This window comes from Necator americanus, chromosome II (genome assembly GCF_031761385.1).
Source record: "Necator americanus strain Aroian chromosome II, whole genome shotgun sequence".
NCBI classification, from domain to species: Eukaryota; Metazoa; Nematoda; class Chromadorea; order Rhabditida; family Ancylostomatidae; genus Necator; species Necator americanus.
The window spans coordinates 742,264-764,500 of NC_087372.1; the positions used below are offsets into that span (position 1 = coordinate 742,264).

The 22,237-nt window shown below is 40.1% G+C and overlaps 1 protein-coding gene across 1 annotated transcript; it reads right to left on the reverse strand.

The window, feature by feature from the left end:
- Positions 1-388: 388 nt before the first annotated feature.
- Positions 389-20,814, reverse strand: RB195_016500 (uncharacterized protein; the record flags this gene model as incomplete). Its single annotated transcript, XM_013443140.2, has 8 exons — positions 389-484; positions 4,032-4,133; positions 4,190-4,279; positions 5,769-5,824; positions 7,221-7,330; positions 7,456-7,576; positions 20,502-20,561; positions 20,622-20,814. The coding sequence occupies 8 exons, from the start codon at positions 20,812-20,814 to the stop codon at positions 389-391; spliced, it is 828 nt and encodes a 275-aa protein (XP_013298594.2).
- Positions 20,815-22,237: the final 1,423 nt, after the last annotated feature.

The following is a 22,237-nucleotide window of genomic DNA, read 5'->3' on the forward strand; positions in this document are numbered from 1 at the left end:
ATGAAATAAACACTTGTGATGCTGACATGATAACTTCTGCAATCACAGACCAGGAAATCACTTTTAATTCACAAAAGAAAGAAAAACGCATAAATTTCTGTACAAAAAAAAAGTAGGAGAAAAGGAAAAAAGAAGTAATGAAGTGCAAACTGAAAAAAAAGGAAAACCACTAGTTTAGAATGTGTTGGCCTCAAAGATGATCTAGATGACATTAAGTAATATAGTAAGTATTATAGTAGCCGTCCGTCAAATAAATTGAGAGTACAACATAGTAGGTACGAAAACTAGACGGGCATCTTTGGAAAGAAGATGAAGAGGAGGGCGAGAATAAAAGAAGAATAACTAGTATCAATTGGTATTCGTTGGTGAGAAGAAGACGGTGTTGATGTCACTCAACACGACACTTCTTCTCTGCAGGCGGTGAATTGTTCGACGATGTCGATGGGCTCATCACCGTCGTGCGAAGGTCCATTATGCTTGTTAGCTAAAATCGAGAAAACTGATTGATTTGGGTAGTGAGAATACGACTTTGAATGCGTGGATATCTTCATTTTATTGCTGTTGTGTGGTGACGACACAGCTCTCTCACATTTCAATAGAATCGATCAATAGCACAGGATAAAAAAAAAGAGGTAGTTGTAAAGGTAAGGCGATTTTATTGGCAACTTACGTTAGCTCAGTCGAGTAATATTGAAGGGTTTAGAAAGTGGTATTTTAGAATGGTACATTAGAGGCAGCGTATCACCATTTTGACGTGGTGCAAAACCCACAGCGAAAGCGTAGAGCTTGGGTAGTGGAATGCGGAACCCAGCATGGTTCCGTTCATCCCTCCCGTTTAAAAATCGTCGTTTAAAAGGCGCCGTTTTTTTTTCACGACTCCAGCTGCAACTACCTCTGCGCACGCGTCGCATTCAAGTGCGAGCGGTCGGAAATCAGTAATATCTTCTCGCCTACGTATTCAAGTAAAACAACTGAATAGGCTGCTGAGGTGGCCGAAACGTGTACATAGAAGCGCGTTCTAACGTACGTTTTTGGAAATAACGCTTCCACACTTTTTTATGACGATCAGAGACAGATGAGCAGACCAACAAGATGAACTGGGTTCCCCAATCCACTACACGAACTTTACGCTTTCATTGTGATTTTACGCTACGTCAAAATCGTGACACGCTGTGTTTATATACGAAAAAGAACTACGATGACCTCGGAAATACCATGTACAAATGGATAGCAGCTGGTTTACTATTAAACAACAATTACTGGAGATAGCAGCTGCTCAGCTACAATTCTAGCAGCTAACGTCGAAATCAGACTGATAATAAAGATAAATATAAACCTAAATAGGAGAAATCAACTCGGACGGAACAAAAATTAGTGACTCCTGAACAAACAAAAAAAAACTTAAATCTACATATGCGGTTCGACTTTGTATATGTATAACTAGTGTAAATGATCGACTAAACCGACGGACTTCGAGCCTTTTGTGGCGATCACTTCGCTCGCCTTCACTGATCAATAAAAATTGAAAGCAGTGGCATTCTCTATAGAGTTGGATTTCCATTTTTAAAAGATGCTTTCCTAGTTTTAAAAAAAAATTCAAGCATTGATAAAAGAGTTCCTGATTCCAAAATTTGGCAGTACTATATATTATTGAGAGTATTCAAACTTGATTTTTTACCTATTTTTCTTCGATACCGCCAAAATATGGAGATAATATTCGAAATATGAGTTTTTCTCCTCTTTTCTCTCAACAATTAGCACAGAATGAAGTGCTAACAGCAAATAACGCAAAGGTCATCATCCTACTGTGGGAAAGATAAGGTTTTAAAGGCATCACTCCACAAATCCGAGGTGGTACGGATTTTGGAGTATTCGTATACAGGATAGTAGATTATGGAGAGGGGGTGATTCCGTCCATTTCCTCCTAATTGCCGTAAAAAAACGGCCCGGAAGATACGGCTTCAGGCGTTCTGGCGCACTATTTTCACCAGGGAGTTCGACTGGAGCGCGCCGCCTTGTGCGGCGCCGCATCTTCCGGGCCTTTTTTTACGGCAATTAGGAAGAAATGGACGTAATCACCTTCCTCTCCATAATCTACTATCCCTTATACGAATACTCCACCTGAAATCTGTACCACCTCAGATTCGTGGGGTGATGCCTTTAAGTCAGATCACGAAAACAGTTACTTACTATTTAAGCGTGTTTCCAGCTTCTCAAAGAAGAATCTGACCAACCTAGTGAAGGAAACGTGGGGAAGACTAAGGATGCGGCGGTCCCTTCCCCCTTTCCAATTCTTCCCCCCCCCCCCTCTTTTATAGCTTTCTGGCGCCGACGCACCAGTTCGACTCCGTGGACCTGTCCCATCCCATTTTATAGGTTTCTGGCGCCACCGGATCAACTTGACGCCGTGGGAAACGTCTCAGGCCATTTTGTGGTGTCCTGGTGTCGACGCACCACTTCTACTCAGTAGGACCCGTCTCAGTGTTTTCGGGAATGACTGGAACACACACGTGACAGAATAACCCCTTACTATATAGCATGAAATTTGGAAGGGGTTGCCAGATCCTACATTTCGCGCCGTCTCCGCTCCGTCCTCACCATACATTGAATACTTAACAAACTGCTGCCCTATCGACAAATGGAGTATGTGAGAATCTCTGTAGTAAAAGTTCCATTGAAATCAGTGAGATATAGAAGAGGAATTGATAAAACAAATGTTTTCGACGAAGGGATCAGGCAAAGCACAACTGGCAAGGTTTCATCAAGCCTAATAACAGTGTGAAAATAAATAAATCAACATAGCCTGTCAACTTTTAGAAGAAAAATAGCTTTCGCTCCGTCCAAAAATGTTCGTGTGCAAAATTCGATCGGAATAGGTCAATTGATATTTGTATTCGGAAAAAACAAACATATCCACACACTGTTTTCTGCGAAAAAGGTGGATATGAACTATGAGTGAATTGAAAAAGGAATTGTTTGAGCATAAAATCCATTGCAGAGACTTTTCCGAACTATGATAGGTTGGATTAGGGGGAGGTTGCTCAGTGGGAATATGGAACTAGGAAATTCTGCAGCTGCATTTAGAGTTGATGGGGACTTGCTGTGATAAAACGCAAGAATCAGTGTGAATATGCTAACGACAACTGAAGAGATAGTTGCTGCACTGCCCGGATCTATACTGCGGATCAAAAGCCAGAAGAGAGAATAACAAAAATGTAATAAAGAACAATAACGAGGCAACGAAGATGGATAGATGGGGATCGAAAAAAGTGCCTGCGTAGAGAACGTCGGTTTGCTATTGATCTATTTAGATCAGCAGGTCAATGCATTGTTGAACGACTGACGCCGTTATAACATTATAGTACAACAAAGTATTCCAGGAAGTGGTTTACCAACAAATTCAGATCTTAATGACATATGTCCAGTTCCTCTCTTCTTGTTAAGCTGTACAAAAAGCTGTACGACGTTAGACTCCAAAGACGTTAGTACTAAAGCGAGAATTCACTCGAGACAATAATTTTGATTCATTCACAAAAAAAAACCCTACATTGAATGGGTACTCGAAAAGATACTATTTTATAACATGAAGTAAAAATAATTTTCGTTCGTAACTGCTTGGTGTCCCTAGGTGTATTGTAGTCTCACTGGGTGCTAAACATAGCAGCAATCTTTTATTCTTTCCTCTCCGGTTCTCTCTCAACGTGTGAAAGTCGGAACACGGTCCAAAGAGTTGTGTTCGGGTAAGTGAACGGTTAGGCGTTGCCCTATGACAGATCGTCGTCTATCGGCCTTCTTGGAAGGTGGCGGTCACCTTGGAAGATAATGAATAAGGCCTCAATGAGGTGATGCAACCTCATTAGTCCGCTCCAAAAGCGAGCCTTATCTCCGTTGTTCTTTTGCCACTAGTGGCTACCGACCCCCTACGTAATCGGATTAGCACTATTAAACACCTGCTCAAACTGTGCGTTTATGCATCTTCCGCTCTAGGAAAAGATATACTGGTGTGAATGTCAAATAGAAGATGAACATACCGTAGCCGGAAGCGCGCCTGCTTGACTTCTCAGCATATCGAAACATTCCTGGCAACGTGGCTGCTCGAATGAACTCGACACAATGCCGTACTCTGTTGTTCTCTGAAGAGGTTTTCTTCCAAAGTCATGCGTAAAAATAGTGTTAGATTCAATCTTACATGACACGAGAAGCATTTGATTCCGCTGAAACAATCTGCTTCTTCTTTTTTCACCTCCGGAGAACCGCTTGAGCCGCTTTCATCGTTTGACTGAAAAAACAAATATCTTCAAACGAAACCGACCATCAATCGAAATTCTTTGGAGCATAAGATAAAATTTTCATGAATAGACAAAGCCGCTGTGAATTTTCTTTCGAAAATTTGCCTTACGCTTGTCCTCTGACACTTTTTTAAAGTAATGACCTACATGTTGGAAATGTATTTAAGCTTAAAAACGCATCTGCCGCAGAAATCAATTGATCTCACGATTTATATAAAATGAATATGTATATGAAGAATCCGGCGTTAATCAATCCGCTTGGGATGCGCCGACGCGTTTACAATTCGGAATCGCTTCGGGTTCACGAAAGCCTCTCTAGCCTATACAAGGACAAGGGCCTGACAAGGGTTTAGTCTGCTACCCGTTCGTCGACCTCTGAGGGATGAATGGCTTGGTTGAAACTATCTGGCGCTTTCGGACTATCGACCGTGCATTAACAGCGGTACCTCCTACCAACTGCGCCATGCCCGAACTGAGGATTCGACAAAAAATAAAAAAGAGAGATGGGAATCCTAAGAAACAAGAACCACAAAATGAAACAGTCGACCAGACTGGTTGTTCACTCGATCGATAAAGAAGAAGAAATAATTTTTGTCGCAGAAAAAGAAAAAGTTTCGCATAGATATACACATACACATATATCTTATATAATCCATTTTTAACATTTATTGGGAACGTTTTAACAAGAAGCTCTTTCTTCTTTTTTTGTTCCGATAGCAATAACGTGAGATACAGTCAACGAAGGGAAAATCTTGAACACTGCCGAGAAAACATTAGTTGTTTACTGCATTACTCGGTCTCACGTGCATTAACATTTGAATTTGCTTTATTCGCCTTTCCGAAAAATAAGCAGGCAAGCGAACTTTTTGGATCCACCTCTTGGAAGAGGAAATTCCAACAGTAACAAAGTTAGATGGAAATGGTGATGATAAGGTTAAAATGTGCATGCCTTCATTTGTTCTTACTTGATATTCTTTAAAAAAATCTATTTTGATCTGATTTGTTTTGCAAATCTTCCTACATAAAACACTATGTTATCGAAGAATTCGATGCCGACGACGTAACCGTAACTGTGAGGCTTACAATAAGACTTCTTTCCTCACATCAAAGATGTACCTCCTCCATGTAAAATAGGTGCAAAAGACGCATACTTAATCCACCTAAGGTGCCTACAGTGACCGAGTTGCGTAACCGTGTGCGCGGCTGGGTTACGTTACATTTTATGACTACGTTGAATGGCACGATTCGCATAATTGAGGTCGCCTCATGTCGGACGTTTATGATGATATTTGCTAAGCATTTGCCATATTTACTGCCTTTCGTACACCTGGCAGACGCTCTCGGCGAACGGTTACAATAGCCGCCTCGGATTTACACTAAACCAACACGCTTTCCGGATCGGAAACACGTGAGCACCGTGTGCGATGTGAACCTTTTGGCTAAAATATTGAAGTTCAGGGAAGAATCTCAGATTCGTACCTGACGGCTGAATGGAGTAAGTGTGTCACGCATCAGAGTCGTGGTGCCGCGTTTCACTGAAATATTTGTTTATTTCACGGTGGTGCTCCTTTTAACATCTAAAAGAAGGGTCGAAACGGCCGAAATGCAAAATTCTCTGGCAATAAATTGGGTTCCGGTTTCAGTAGAGTTTGTAGTTTCTTTTTGTTCCTAAGATTTTCTGACTCAGACAAAGTGTGTTCCATTTTTTTTTATCTTTCTTTTCTGGTGCACCATTGATGTATGTGAATAAATAAATAGAATTCAGTTGAACAATTGAACACTGTAGGAGACGAAAATGAGTAGGCTGAGTTCCAGATTTCAAAGAATTCATAACTAACATATCAAACGAAGATAGAGTGCGAAATGGAAGAAATAAAGAAGTTTTAAGAAAAATACAGAAACTCAGTAGGTTTCACATGTAATTTAGCATGGGTTTTTGGAAAAATATTATACATTCGAATAAGTAGATCAGGCTCCTCAAACTGTTTTTGGTTGTATTGCTACATAATGTTCCTGCAATACATTTCACTAAAATGAAAATCTCCTTTTCAAACAAAGTTGTTTTTTTAGGGAGTAACATCATAATTTTAAGAGAAGACCAGGCTTCTATGGTAGTTTAGCAGCAATAATAATGATTTACAGCTAGATAAAAAGCTTTGAGGGCTTTGAGAAGAATTTCTGAGATTACGCCACCAAAGCACAAAAAAATGTAAAGTTGCCCAAGTCACGAAAGTGCCGCAAGATCTAAATGGATTAAATCAGCTACACGTTCGTTCTATGTGACAGGCATTTCAGATTCTGCAGGATTGGGCCAAACAAAATTGGTCGATGGAGGATTTCGCCACTGATGCCAGATACTACATCGACCCATGAAATTGTCGGAAATACTCTTATGGACTATTTAATCAAGATTTTAATTTAGCATTAATGAACTATGGGAAGAGCAACCCAAGTTCCTTAATGCCTTCTCCACTTCGGCAGAAGCAACGAAATCGATTTACGAAAAACTCATTCGTATTCCTGAAGACTTTCTTTCAGTCGGTGTCATGATGCGGTGGATATAATTTATGCTTGAGGAGAGATATAAAGAAAACTGCAGCAACTAATTATATACCAACATCAGCCCAATTTCTCACACGGACCATATCAACACATCAAAACGGCAAACATCAACTTAGTTATGAAAATTTTTCCAAATAGGAATACAAGAAATAAATAGGGGCCCCATCATGTACAGTTAGTTGCCTTGATTTTCAGTGTTTTGCGCTTCAACAATGAATTTCTTTTAAAAAAATGTCTGCTACACCACTTAAAGACTAAGCCAGCATGAATATGTAGCTTGCGCAATTCTCTCATATTCAGAAAAAATGAACTCATCTTCTTACGATAGTCTCAAGATCCTGAAAAGGCCAGAATGACTGCAAAACCTACGTGCCAACCGCTTCTGCTGGTTATTCCGGATCCTTAAGAGTTCAAGTTCTCGTTTTCGCCGTGATTGCTCCGCATTGCTTGAAGGCTCCATCAGTTTTGATTCCTTCACACTGAAACATCCCATTACATCGCAAATTTTCGCAATCTACCACAGCACCCAAGCCCTTAATCTGTGCCGCAGAGTAGGTGAGCAGATACGAAACCGAGGTTGATATTGAAATTCTACGCCACCTACCTCTGGATAACACCGATAAGCTTATTTCTCTCGTGTTCAATATGGTGCGACCATTCGGATTCGGGCAGCTTATCACCGCACAGCGGGCAAAGCGGACAACCATCGTCGTCGAGTTGAAGTTCTGTAAATCACAGTTGGGTTAGTCGCAACCAGTAGTTCAGAGGATTCCTGTCTTTAAAAATAACGATAGTAGGAGGATTTGTAGTTGTGAAACTTTTGCCCGTGGTATTTCTCGATAGAACTAAAATTGCTGTCTTGCTTTCTTTATGGTTTTGCTTTCCATGTGCTTTTCTACCGTCAGACTTATCGGTTTCGCCTCTCATATTTTTGAGATCGACAAATTTTCGCTCAATTTTTGTAACTTCCCCGCAGACGAATTTTATTTACACAATAAAATCTCTGAGCTTGGTTTGAAAAGAAAACAAACTAAGCTATTTCCCGCATACATATATTCTTCATATTATGTTCATGTTATAAAAAAAAATGCTGACAAAGATATAGTGGTTGGAACTTCTAATTTACATCTCTCAAGTAAAGCAAATAATCTCAAGTGTTTCCTCTTTTGCAGAAGAAGTAATTTTTTACTCAAAATCTTTTAAGTTCTTCTGAGTTTGTTTTCCTTCTAACAGCCTTGATTCCCTTTGTACTGATAGAAAACATTCAGTTCCATGTTCAGTGAAGAAAAGGAGTTTGAACCCGAGGTGGGTTACAAAAGGCGTTCATAATTCAGTGGTGATAGGGAGAGGATCCCTTTTTAGTTGTATACTAAAATGGCTACTTTTTAACAGATCCCTACATGAAGCCACTTTTATTTCACTAATTTTTTTTCAATTTCCTCTGTCCTTTACTAAATTATTATATCCTCGTTTATTCTAAGGGACTTTCACGTAACTTCCTAGCTTTTCAATGATCAAAGTTTTATGCATTCAATTCTTTTTGATCCACTTATATATTTTTTCATCTAATTACTAACGCTCAGGCTCAGGTGCCTGAATTATCGCAAACAATAGGCCCACACAAAAATAAATATGACAGTTACGGTTGTGAACTTATAACAGCGAAACCTTCAGGCATTAATCCTTCACGTTTTTTTTATTGCGATATCCTCCCTGATTTCAGTTATCTCGGCTACCGATTTGCAAACTCCCAAGTGCAAAACAATTCCCTTACCTCGTTCCTAACTCGCCTCCCCAATGTCCTTCAATAAGTTTTGTTTACTTCCCTCCACTACTCCCGTCGCATTTCTCAATGGGAAAATTTACACAGGCGGCCTTGCCTCGTAACCTATTATGCAAATTTTTACGATCGTCTAAATAACAAATGATCTTGGGGGCCGCGTCTAGTGTATCAGACGGTGCCTTTCATGAACACCGCGCCTCTCCACAAGCTCCCCGTCAGGAGAGATATGACGCTCGCCCACATGTCCAAGTTGAATCTATATTTGTTCAAACTCAGTCATACAAACAGTTCACCAATAAAGTGGACGTTTGTTTCCACATTCAGCGACTAGGACTACAGTGATTCCGGCAAAGAAACTGGTTGCTATTACTGTACAATTCAAGGTGAAACTGAAGGTCGAAATGATTGAGGAGGAACCTGCTCTGGTAAGAAGGTGGAGACTAGGCCTTGGCGGGGTGTGTATGTGTGTGTGTGATTAGTTGGGAATTCGTCGATTCGCGCCGGAAGTAAAGAAGTTCCGGAAGCTACATCTCCGCACAACGATAAGCAGGCAGTGACAATTGGAAGTAATTATGTGCAATCCTAGATAGCTCTTTAAACATTTTTCCCCTGAAAGTGGTGCGTTCTGTTAACCCTAACGGCTCTTCAGTGACGTTCCTTCGAATTCTACGTGAAAGTGATAGCAGGAAGATAGCGTTCAACCTGCGAGTCTCATAACAATCCCTCAATGTTTTGGTGTGACTTGATGGCGCTAATAGGAGACGCTCAGCGACGACAAATCGACGCGCAATAAATAGCCGGCTGCTAAGGTGTCCGTACGGCTTTGATCCGAGCCGACAGCCATTTATCTAGTTTGCAATAGGCAATGGCAGATGATTAACTGACACATACACATACCAACTCACTCGAACCTCTCCGCTTTCGCCTCGACCTCAGTAACGGTTTCTCATACATTTATGAGACCCTCGTAAATTCAAGAGGACTGTCAATTTGAATGTCTCCGCAGAATGGAACGTTCTGAAGGATAGGCGTTTCTCAGCCTCGAAAAAAACCAACCGACTTTTGGTTTTTCTTTTTGAGATTACCGTGTTTGGAAAAGATTTAATTCCAGGGAAGAGTTAGCTCATTAACATTTTGACATAATTCTGTAATGGAAACAGACAGGACTGCGACATCGGAGACGTCGGGAGCTTTTTTTTACCTTACATTTGCAACTTCCACTTAATAAAATCTCCATATTTGTCGGATCTGTTAGCTTTACCTAATATTTTCTATTGATTTCACTGAGTGGTATTACTTCTTTAACATTCTATTCGTTCATAGCGAAATGGCCACACATACATACACAGAACATAGGTTTTACCCACTTTTCGAATGCAAACTTATCTTCCGTTCTCCGTATGTATATCCTCGTACAATGGCTTCAGACAAAGCGTGATGGAGTCCAGCGGACAGAAAATCTACCAAAATGCATTCTGTTCTGTCACTTTTTTTTGAAAAAAAAAACTAATCTCTTCAAAAGGAGCCAAATTTTCGAACATTGTCTAGATAAAACAAAGCAAAAAACGTAATTGTTGAAAGCGTGATTCAAGAAATAAAGCTGATGCTTACATTTAGAAAAAGCAGAGTAAGGTGATCTACAGAGAAAGCAGCGAATAGCATGTGGTGGAACTATGTAATTTGTAAGGAATTATAAACTACTTTTAATGTTTTTAATTAGTATTTATTATATTATGTATTTATATTTATTATTTAGTATATCAATATTTAGCGAAAGAATATTTTTGCGAAGGCCGCAAATAAATATAGGAAACAGAAGTTATCAAAGAACGACAAAATACCAAGAATACTAAAATTATCCGATGATTCCGCTACGATGGTAGAAGTACTCAACTTCCCTTTTACATCTCAAGTACGTGTCAATCCACTACCCTAAGTAATCTCACATCCGCACTTGGACCCTGTGTATTTCCCTGATCTTCTCAGGACATAATTCGTGAGTTTCTAATAGCTCCGAGCTGAAGGCATAGGTGTAACTCCTGCACTGTCCAGCTCTTCCCTCAAGTTCCTCATTTTCCCTTATTTGTGGGCCCCAACCTATGTACCTAATTCCCAACTCTTCTCCACCAAACGAATGAAATCCACACGTTATCCACATCTATAAACACGACATATCAAGTGACATTAAAGTCGTAACTTTCGCCGTACTCCGCCGGGAAATCATCGCGTCAGGATAGGCAAGATAATCAAGAGCCCACCAGGCTACGGTATAGCAGCGAATAATTTCTTGCTCTTGCTGCAATGGATCACTTACACCCGTAACAGCTACCGTAGTCAGTCACAGGTAGTCTATTTAAATACCAGCTGCACTTTTTCCACAAGTGAAATGGAAGTTCCAGGTAGCTATAACATGGATCTTCCTAAACAGCTTGAAATAAATGATTTAGCTTTGATGTCCAGCTATGTACTAAAACATCTGCACTCCCACGAAATACACGATTTTCAAAGTTTGTGTGCTACTTCTTCGAAGAGCCATGTATAAAATGAGTACGTTGCCATGTTAGAGAATGGCTTCGTGCCCTAAGCACAGTTTCCTTCAATATGGAAATAATCCTAGATCCAGTTTCGAAACCTTTACACCTTGGTTTAAAAAAAATATTGCTTGACATCTATATAATTAGGATCTCTATTCGCAAGTTGATTTTTTTCAAATGGAGGTATCCAGCGATCGTCATAAAACAGGTTAGTGATCCACTGGTCAATAGAGGAAATTAATTAAACTCTTCTCTTGAAAGTCCCGCTACTTCCCTTGCTTTCTATTTTTTCCTTAACGTTCCAAGAAGCCTTCAGCTTCCCAGAGATAACATCTATCACGTTCCACAAACAATGTGGGGACGCCGACTTATACATGAGTGTACATCTTAAGTCAAACAACGAACCTGAACTCATGTCTGGAAGAAGATACACGGTTTTTTTTCCCGTCAGATTGTTTAGAACAGATAGGGTACATTTGTTACGAGGATTTCGCAGCCGTGTATGCTCTGCTAAACCAATATACGCAAATGTTTGTATCACAGCTGTTAGCTGAGATGGTTGATTAAAACTTTCAGAAATATTTCATAGCACTCAGCACGTTCCGGAAGTGTTTCCTAGTGGTTCTAGTATGTAGTTGGCCAGCTAAATGAGCAAACCGATGCGATTTTAGGATATTCGTCTCCAGAAGTGGCAGGTATGTTGGTATGTTTTCGCAGGAGAGTTTAATATTTTATGACGAGCATTTTTTTTATTATGAGACTGAGCTCAAAGTTTAGCATCCAGTGGTCTGAGGCGAGTTTAGAGGTGACAATATGCACTTTAGCAAAAACAATTCGATATCAGCATAGCAAAATAGCTTGGAACTGGTGTACAATGAGTAGATATCCAGTTAAGAACGCGTTTCTACGGATCTCGCTGAGCTATGAATTGAAGCCCGTCCCAATAATTTCAGCAGTGAATTTGTTTATAGCTACATACGCTGCTAACCACCGACGCCATAATTCATTTGCCTCTCTTCCTCTTCGCAGCCACCAATCCAAGCCGTGAGCGGCATCGGGTAAGTCTCTTCGGGATAAGAAATCAGAAGAAGACAAACAGTCATAATTCTTGTAGATCCCAGTCCACTAATAAAACACTCTATGGCGGGAGTCGTAAATAAAACGAAAGGCCTGCCATCGACGGCTTCGTTGCTAATAGAAAACTTTGCGTTTGAAGTCGACCGACTTCTCCGGTCCCTTGAGGTTCTCGTAGCGAATAGCGAGCGAGCAACTTCATATGCCAATGCCCTCCTAGAACATAAATTTCCTTGGAAACATGGAGGTCTATCTAAGGTGTCAATAACCGAAAAAGGGCTAGGCCCAAGCCGCCTCATTAACTGTGGACCCAGCAACCTGCACGTGGGGTTGTGATTCAGTTGCAAAAAGCCAATATTCGGAATCTTCTAGTCTTGGATAGTCTGTGTGGATACCACACTATTTCTTCAACTTGAACATATCAGGCACATTGGAGATTTTTTTCTTAATCAAGTAGTGTTTTCTCTTTTGTGCCTCTACGTTTTCCTCACGGATAGAAAGAAAATAGGAAAGGCGAGTTGCTAAGATTCTAGTTCAGACAGGTATTGATACTTGATAATCTTCACATGTCATGTCTAGTTTCAGCCATTTTTACCTTCTCTAAAAATGAGATCTTCTTACAAACATTCTCCCAGAAAAGATTGAATGCGCGACAACGGTTTTATCTGGTCGCTATGCAGGAATATTTCAATGAGGACAGACACCTGATTAGTTTGAAACTTACGTAGCCAGCAAAAATTAATTTGAGCAATTTGACACGCTTGAAAGAGATATGTTATAAAAAAAAGAAGAATTCATTCCACATCATCCACTATCATTTAGCACAGTTAATTTTCTATTTATCAACTACTAAAAACAGGATCAAAAGCAGGATAGTGTTTGTTATTTTGCTGATTCCCAGAAAATGTTGAGTCAAATTCGTCCATCTATGATCTGCTACTGCAAGATTTCAGGCTTCAAAACTGTTCACCTTCCTTCCTGGTAGAAACTACACCTTAATATCACTCTGCTATCAACGTTCAGCGCGTTAACCCGTACAAAAATACAAATGAAGCGATAAAACGCTGTTGAAAGAAGTTTGAAGAAGCATACAAAGTTTTATTCTACTTTTTTTTAGTTATTTTCGTTTTTAGTTTTTTTTAGTTAGTTACTTTCTAGTTTTTGAACATTGATTTCGCTATTTTGGTGCTTCAATACTCAACTAGAGAAATATAAGGAACACAAAAAAGTGAGAATAAATAAGAAGACTTGTCGTAACAAAAGGAACAATATGTTCGTGCTAATTTCAATTAACAAAGTTACCAACTGTTTAAACTAACAGAGTTACCGACTGTAAATAGATATGTACTGTTATTTCACTCTGAACAGTTACCATTTAAAAACCTTTCGTCACAGTTCGCTCCACCAAACCCCGACCGAAGAGTCCAGTTATGCTTTGACTGTTCTCATTCTAACTCCTCATTAAATTAAAACGACACACGGCGGTCGTCGTTGCGGTAACGTCTCCCGGCCGGTTCGTTCGGTTGTCTTTGATCCGACCTTGTAGATCGCACATCCAATTTACGCCCTATCACATTGTGGTGGTGTTTGAAGTTCCCGCACCTCAAAAGGAGGAAAAATTGAGAAGTGGGAGGTGTATGGCTCGTGACTCTTGGTGAGTTAGCCCCAAACGATGCTCCGTGTAAGAGGGTTAGCATCGGCGAGTACATGGAACATGTGTATGTGACGATTGCGCAATGGGAAGACAGCTGCAGGTGCCGACCACGAGAACACTTGACGCTTTTGTTCCGCAGACCAGGTGATGACACACAAAGTACTTGTCATCGATACTGTGCGATAACAATGCAGTCAAGCAGTTTATATTGATTGACATCGAGAACGATTATATGGTCTGGCCTTTACTAAGAAGACAGGAAAAGAAGTCAGGAGACTGAGAGCACGGGACTTCTGGAACTTATTGACGAGGTTCTCTAGCAGTGGCCGAAAAAAAGGAACAGAATACTCATCCCCTGAGGTCGTACACGTAGTCAGACACCTATATGTGTCTGATTCCTTGTACTAAATGCAATCGGGCATGTGAGTATACGTTTCGGAACGTACTATAACTTGAAGAGCTACATAGCGAAAGTTACCCAGTTTATTTATTTATTTATTTATTTATTACGCTCAAAGGCGTGCCCAGAGTAAGAGGCAAGAAATGAATACAAATAAAGAATAGAAAATCCAGCCACGAGAAAAGAGTAAAATGAGAATAAGCAGGGATAAGTCACGCGAACAATAAAGCAGGGGACAATTTAGTAATTTGAAAAAAAAAACTCCTGTCGTCTCGCGAACTGCCAAGCTCAACTCAAAAAAGTCAAATACCTAGAGGCAGCATGAAATCTTTGACTAAACCCTGACTTTCATTGCGCAGAGCTGCCGAGCATTCCCCACCTGAAGGTGCTCACCCACAGCTATAGTTCCATATGAAGTTTTGGAAACGTTAAAAGTTTGGCCACGGGAAACATGTTTAAGAGCCTGGAAAACACTTTTTTTGCACAAAATTTGCGACAAAACTTTTTTTTTAAATGAAATGGCCTTGTTTCTTCTCTTCCAGCCGAAGAGAGTTTTCAGTTTTTTGCATCTAAAATCACTAATTCGATGTTTTACCTTATCTATTACATCTTATTACTATCTTATTTTTACTTATTACTTATAGATTAATGTGATTTCTGAAAGTTCATAAATCACTAACAAATAGAGTGCTCCCCTGCCGAGTCATCGCTCTATAGAACGTTTCTCGAACCATGAATAATTTCGATTTTTTCGTCATAAGTTCCACCTACGGTCAGTTTTGAAGCCGCAAAAAACCTCTCTCTGGTTTTAAAAAAAGTGAATTCTTACAATTTCGAAAGGATGGACTTCTAGACTATTCCGTAGTGATTGAATCTAAAAGGAAGCTGGCCAGCTGTCGACTTTCGATCACGATACAACGTCCTATTTCCTGAACAAATCGTTTCCGTTCCTCCTCCTCTTTCGCAGACGTTGCCCATTTGATGAGTGTGACCGCAGAATATGTCATCAATCGTGCCATACCGTACACAACACAACTACCTACGGAAATGATGCGGTGTTTGTTGCGTTACGCACCGTTGCGCATGCTAACATTTTACGCTAGCTGTCCGTCCTGCGAAGAGAAAATCGGCAAACAGCACATTCACCCTGACTGTTCAGATGCGTGTATGCATCGCCGTGCACATCTTTATAGGATAAACGATATGACAACCCCGATATGTACTTGACAGAAAAACTGAGCCAATTATGCAGATTGGACTACGGTAGCGCATGACCTCGAGGACACATAGTGAAAGAATAGAGAACTGCTCCTGGCCTTTTACAATGGTGTGGATAGGGGGAATACCATTGAGGTTTGCAGATATCTCTAATAAACCACTTGGGTGTTTCAAAAGAAACTATATAATTTATGGAGCTTGACGCAATGACGCACATACTTGAACTCCTCTCTCAGAACAAGCACAGAATTCTATGTGAAACTTCGAGAGGAAAAGAAAACACACTAGTAAATTTTTTAAATGGTAGCGATCACACCTTCGCACGACCACGACAACTGACCAATTTTTAGAAAAGACTGGTTCCATGGATTCATGGAAATGAGGCTCTCCAGGGAAGAAATAACTAGTGAATTAATTTCTTATTTTTTTCTGTGTAAATGACTGATTTGAACAAGTGATCTAATATAATCAGCAACCGTTATCCATATGGCTAGAATTATAAGAATTATAAGAAATAGAACTATAATACTAGAAATATTATTTTGGAATTATTTTTTTAAAGGCTAGAATTTTTAATTTTTATATATAGAATTATAAGGCTAGAATTCGGTGCACTGCTTGCACATGTGAATCTCAAAACTATAATCACTTGCACGTCCAACGGAGAACAAAAGTCACACCCTCCTTCTGCAAAAGCAAACTTCCATGATGTAAAATAATAGATAGGCATTATAAAAAAAATCCAGTTCGACCCAAGAGGACATCTTTTAAAATTCAAATCCTTTTCACGAGGAAGCTACATACATCTCACGTACGTGCGTTCACATCTCTGCCTCCCTTATTACCTCAGCAATCTCTAAGTTTCCCACAAAAGTCGTAATCTGTCATTCGTTCACCAGCAGAACAGCCCCTCTTGGTACAAACACCTTCAAACATACGCGCTAGCCAACCACTCCCACGAACCATAAAATGATCCCTGAGCTGCGAAGACTGACGTTAGAAGACAACCACGCCCCTCGCGTACTGTTCCAGGTGCTGGAATACATTTGAATAAGGAATTGGCCGGGTCCGACTAAGAACTGGACGCAAGAAGTTAACTGAATACGGGAACGTAACAAAAGGTTGCGCCAAAATTACTGGAACTTGAATTACTCGCCTGTGTTGTTCTATGTATCACTAACTCAAACTTTCTACTTCTGGAAGAAGAGCAAGCAAAACCTAACAAATCTGAATTTCGATTCGTCTCCTCCAATCCGATTCACCAGGAGTTAAATTTGGATTTTAAGCGGAAGCTGCGCTTGCTATGCATAGAACCAACAACAACCGTAACTTTGGACCACCCCTTATGCTTTGAAGGGCCAGTCTTGTTGTGTAAAATTCAGGCGAAATTCTAGTGAGCCCTGTTCCATCTTGTTTTTTTTTTGTTTTTTGGCACACCTGCAGATGTTTTCAATAAATAAATAAATAAACAAATAAATAAACTTCACGATTGAATTATAGAATCACACACAACACCATCAGAACTGAAACTGAACATTTGAATGATGGATCTAACTTTAGTGTCTCTTCCTCTCTATTTCTATGACAAGAACAGGTAATATTTTTGCAAATAGATGAGAATAATAGTCCTAGAGTCCGAAAATTCAAACTACCACGGATCTAATTTCGAAATAACCCCACTCTTGGAAAACACAGCACAACTGAGTTTTCCATATAGAATTCTCCAAGAAGAAGTTGAAGTGCTGTAATGATTACTCACTCTAGTTCGAAAGTAGTCCTAAAAGTTCCTTTACGGTCGAAACAGTAGGTACTGAAAAGAGACTTCCCAACCTACAAAAAAAAAATCAAATACATAGTTTTAATAGGGATTAGATCCCAATAATATTTCCCAGTTTTAGAGGTTATTATCTCACTTTCCTGATCTCTTTTCTCATTGTCCTCTAAACAGTGACCTGTACCAGCGTTCATTGTTCCCAACAACCATTTGTCCCATTTTTAACCTACGGAGTTGGGCCCGCTTATGTGTTGTGCACGGGTGATTTCACGCCCAACGCCGAACGCTGTCTGTACGTTCGGCCGTATGTACGTGAACTTCCGGTGTTGCGCGTCATAAATCACGACGCCATGACTCTTCCACCCTTCTAAACACCAACCAGCCCCAATGAGCCTTACCGTAATCATCTGTATGTATACATATCCAATACGCGAGTGCACTGATTCCGGAAAGAAACGACACACAACTTCTAGGAATATTATTTTTGTGAAGGGTTTTTCCCCACAAAGTGACAGGTTCTCATCTTTTCATACCTCCTCCACCATACCAGATCAATAAAACACGAGGCTGTAGAGCAATTACTAATATTTCTCTGTCATTAACATTTGCTGCACCACTGTCTTCTACGAAAACACAATCTTTTCAGAATAACTCTGTACAAGGCTTTTTTAACGGATATAAGATTATTTAGTAAGTTAAGTATTTCTTAAGCTTAACAATGCTTCAAATTCAAATGCTTCAAAAAGTTTAACAAAAAAAAAAACAAAAACAAATGTCTGCGATGATTTCGACGTGGAAGGAACATTACAATAAACTGCTAGTTTTTCCATAAAACTTCAAAATGAACTGGTATTTTCTACGGTAAGTAGAAACCACTTACAACCTCAGAACGATATGGCCTGTCGGATCACCTTTAAAACTAATATTTTTCGGATATTTCCGTGAGTAACTATGTAGACTAATTCATGCCATATATGCGTCTTTATTTCTGGAGATAAAACGAAAGGAGAACAAATAAGAGGTGGTATATTTCTTGTCATGAATATTTAAAAACTACATAACTTTAGATCCGTGGGAATGGAGGTTGAATTCATGCCAGAAATTTTAGTCCATTATTTTATTTTGGTTCTCATGTTCTACAATATAAACAGACAAAGAGGGAAAAAGCACTAAAATCAATTACTTGTGTTCGATAAATAACATTTCAATAATTTTATTTATATATGAATTTAATAAATAAATAAGGTTTTGATACATTTCTTTCACAACTAAAAAGAAAGAAGTAGAAGACTTTTCCCTTACATTTTAACTTGTCAGTTCCCATGCGGGTCCATCTATCAGGAAGATTCACTGCCTCTCCTCCAGAAATCAGTGGCCAGTGAGCAAAAATGCAGGCACAACAACTATGCTACGAGACGAATCCTAGCATTGCTGAGACAGCTATCTCACAAATATCCACAATCAAACATCCATCAAACTGATGCGGCATCAACTAAGCTTTCAACAATCAAAAACTGCAGCAAAGATTTCCTTCGGATCCAACTGAATTCGCTCATTCGCTCTGAGTTCAGTTAGTCAATGAACATTCTAGTCGCTTGCTCATTTTCGAGTATTCAAATCGCTCCCACTTTTTTGGGAACTGTGGCGAGTTTCAAGTGCTCAGTTCGCCATGGAAGGCAGGGAAAAAAACAGTGTCGAACAGCGCGCGGCATTGTTTCAAGCATGTTTAGTAGTGGGAGAAAGGAGAAGGAGGCTGGTTACAGAATGTTCGACCAGCAATGAAAGGGCACCATGTGAATCTCAACATACCAGCATTAAAAGACTGCAGAGAAACTTATGAGGTCGAATTTTTTTTGAAATTGAGTGGTTCTACGGTTTATTGATCGTAACCAGTGGGATAGATCGCGGAAATGCCAACATGATCTGCGGGTGGGTTTAAGGAAAAAGTCTCTGAGAGCTTTATGAATCTCTCTATGATTGAGGCTAGGTAGATGGATTAGCAAGTAATTTTCCGACCTATGAACCACTCAGAATCACAGAACTATTGCCGAAGAATGCCAAGAACTTTTTGAATGAAGAGTACATAGGCTCGATTTAAACCTCCACTCACGTTGAGTTCTAATCCCTGGCACATATACTTTCCAATACTTAACAAATATTTATGATGTACTAATGAGGGTGTAGCGCAGTCCCTAAGAGGTTCTGCACGATCGATCAGAGATTCGAATCTGCCCCAGTGCTCACGAAGCCTTTCATCCCTCCGGGGTCGATAAATTCGTACCAGTTCTGTGTGGGAGGATAAAACCACTGACATGATACATCGGTTAGGTTCTGAATTGAAGTGAATGCGGTGGCGCATCCCAAGCGCATTGATTAACGCCGGACACTTTATCCTTTAGCCTTTAATATGTGAGAAGTTCTTAACTTAAGAAGTTCTTAACTGAAACATTCGAAAAGATCTAATGAAACCGCTTTTACGCGCTTTGATACCCAAATCTACGGAAATTCATGCATAAAAGGAGTCATGGAATTAGGTTCAAAACGAACCGCATTACATTTCGAAAAGTTCTACATCCATAAATGACTGGATGAATTGTATCCAAAGGCAACTTTACCAAGAAATGGGATTTGGTTCTGAAGAAAAATAATTAAACAAACAATTACTAAACCGAACCCACCCACTTGCAAAAATGTGCAAAAATGTCAATGTGAAAGTGAAATTCTCTCGAAAAATCACCGGGAGGTTAAACAAAAACACGAAGAATTTCTTTATTTATCAAGTGCGAAGATTCTAATGTGCAGCCCCTGGGAAAGGAGGATCACTTCCCTAAGGGCACGATTTCTTTGAATTCAACAGAAATGGTTGATTTTTTCTCAGTAATTACTGATATGACCTTCTCTTCCTACCAGAACCATAAGTTAACACTTGGTCATTAAAAGACACTTAGCGCCATTTGAACTTTCTGGATTACTCATCTCAGCCTCTCCACAACTGTTTCGAATGTCCGAATGCGTTTGACATTCATCGTAATAGTACGCTCGAAGACGCGCTGTAAGCGACAACACACACAAATACCAATGAGGTGCTGTTACCAGTCGGGATGTTAGTCATTGATGACAGCATCACGGCCATCCTCCATAGTTCTATAGGTCAGCTGCTGGAGCAGGGAGAGACCATCTAAGCAAAAAAAAAAAGAATGGAAATTGACTCACTCTTCACTGATGGAGAATCTTCGCGGGATGAGGCACGGTCGGAGAGGCAAGGAGATTGATCTGGAGGAAAAGATCGGCTAGTTGGCTGTTCTACAGACCCCACCGCAAAGAGTGACTAACCGGCTCGGATTCCAGGGCTCTGCTGTTGCTGTGCCAGTTGAAGGAACTGTTGCTGCACCAAATTTGCGTACAGTTGCTGAAATCCCGGTGGAAACATCGGCAACGATGGGAATACCGATGATGGTGATGACGACGGCACACAGAACGGGAACGGAAACACACCAGGCAGACGAGTCTTCTCAGCAGTGTCCATGATCCTGGAAACTGGCAACTTGCCCTTAGTAAGTATTTTTCGAGATTTGATACGTGAACTTCATGTCTTAAAGAGAGAAACATTTTCATTATTAGCGTTTAATTGGCTGACTGATTCCCAATACAAAGACATAACATCGATGACGCAAAGTGCACATCGACAGACTGAAACGACAAGCTACATATTGAGTGAAATATTAGTATATACGGTCATCATTCATGTATATCAATTTAAAAAAACAGTTACGGTCACTATGCATGGTTTTAGTCGAAAACATTTGAGAATTACTGCAGTTCTGCAGCACTTAGTCATCATAAGTTCATCAGAATGTCAGCACAAAGGGAGTTCAAGCCATTAGACGCAGGCTTGGGATCAGACTTCAACAAATACTATTAAGGATACTCATGCCAGAAGCAATATGTGACAATGTACTGTATTCCATATTACCTAGAGGCAATTCGCCTTCCAGAATTACCTAACGACATTATCGACATCGTGTGGCTGTCTAACTGAGCAGAGGTACACTCAGTGGGTACAGTATTGAGATCATGTCTTCGTATTTAAGAGCACCTTTGTCATACCCGAGCCTTATTATCAAGCCAGTAATTCATAAAATAACAGCACAACTTTCTAAAGAATCAACTAAAACTCGAAATCGTAGATAAATATGGTGCTCTAGAGAAAACAAGGCTTTGTGAAACAAAATTATAACCGGGACAAATCAATTTAAGGAAGCTGGAGGTCTGCGAAGTTTGAAGCAAAATATTTAGCTACGTAGCTTACACGACAATATGTACTAGAACACCAAATCAGTCCAGAAACCCAAAATCTAGAACGAGATATGTTTTCTAAGCATGTAAAGGAAGATTTTCAAGCAATATCTGCTTATTTACAAGAAGAAATATGTTAATACCATCAAAAAACATGCAGTATTTAATTATTACGACCGCTCAGTCAGTAGTAAGCGAGCGCCGTGGCCATGTGCGCATAAGAACAATGTGAGCATGCACATGCTGTCTGCGTGAGAAAAAGTCTGTTATGCGCGGTTAGATACTATCACTGCGAAAGAACCGTACTGATCTGCGTTGACACCGAACGACACCAAATGACGGAAAATTCACATAAGCTGAATGCTAATGTGATACGTAGCCTACTGCTTATTATAAGATGAATAGAGTCTCTAAAAAGTCAATTAATAGACGCCGATCATCGCGAAGACGATGGAGGACGGAGAGTCGTAACGGCGTGATGCGAAATGATGTGCGGACGCGAAGTGTCACTTAGCGAACACAGCCGAGCTGAACATACATATGTGTGTTGTTATGAAAGCAAAGCGAACAGCGGACAGCCACCAGCTGCAGAAGCAACACAGAGGCGGCAAGTGAGTGCGTGCGTGTGTCGCTGTGCTTTGTGGGGTTGCGGC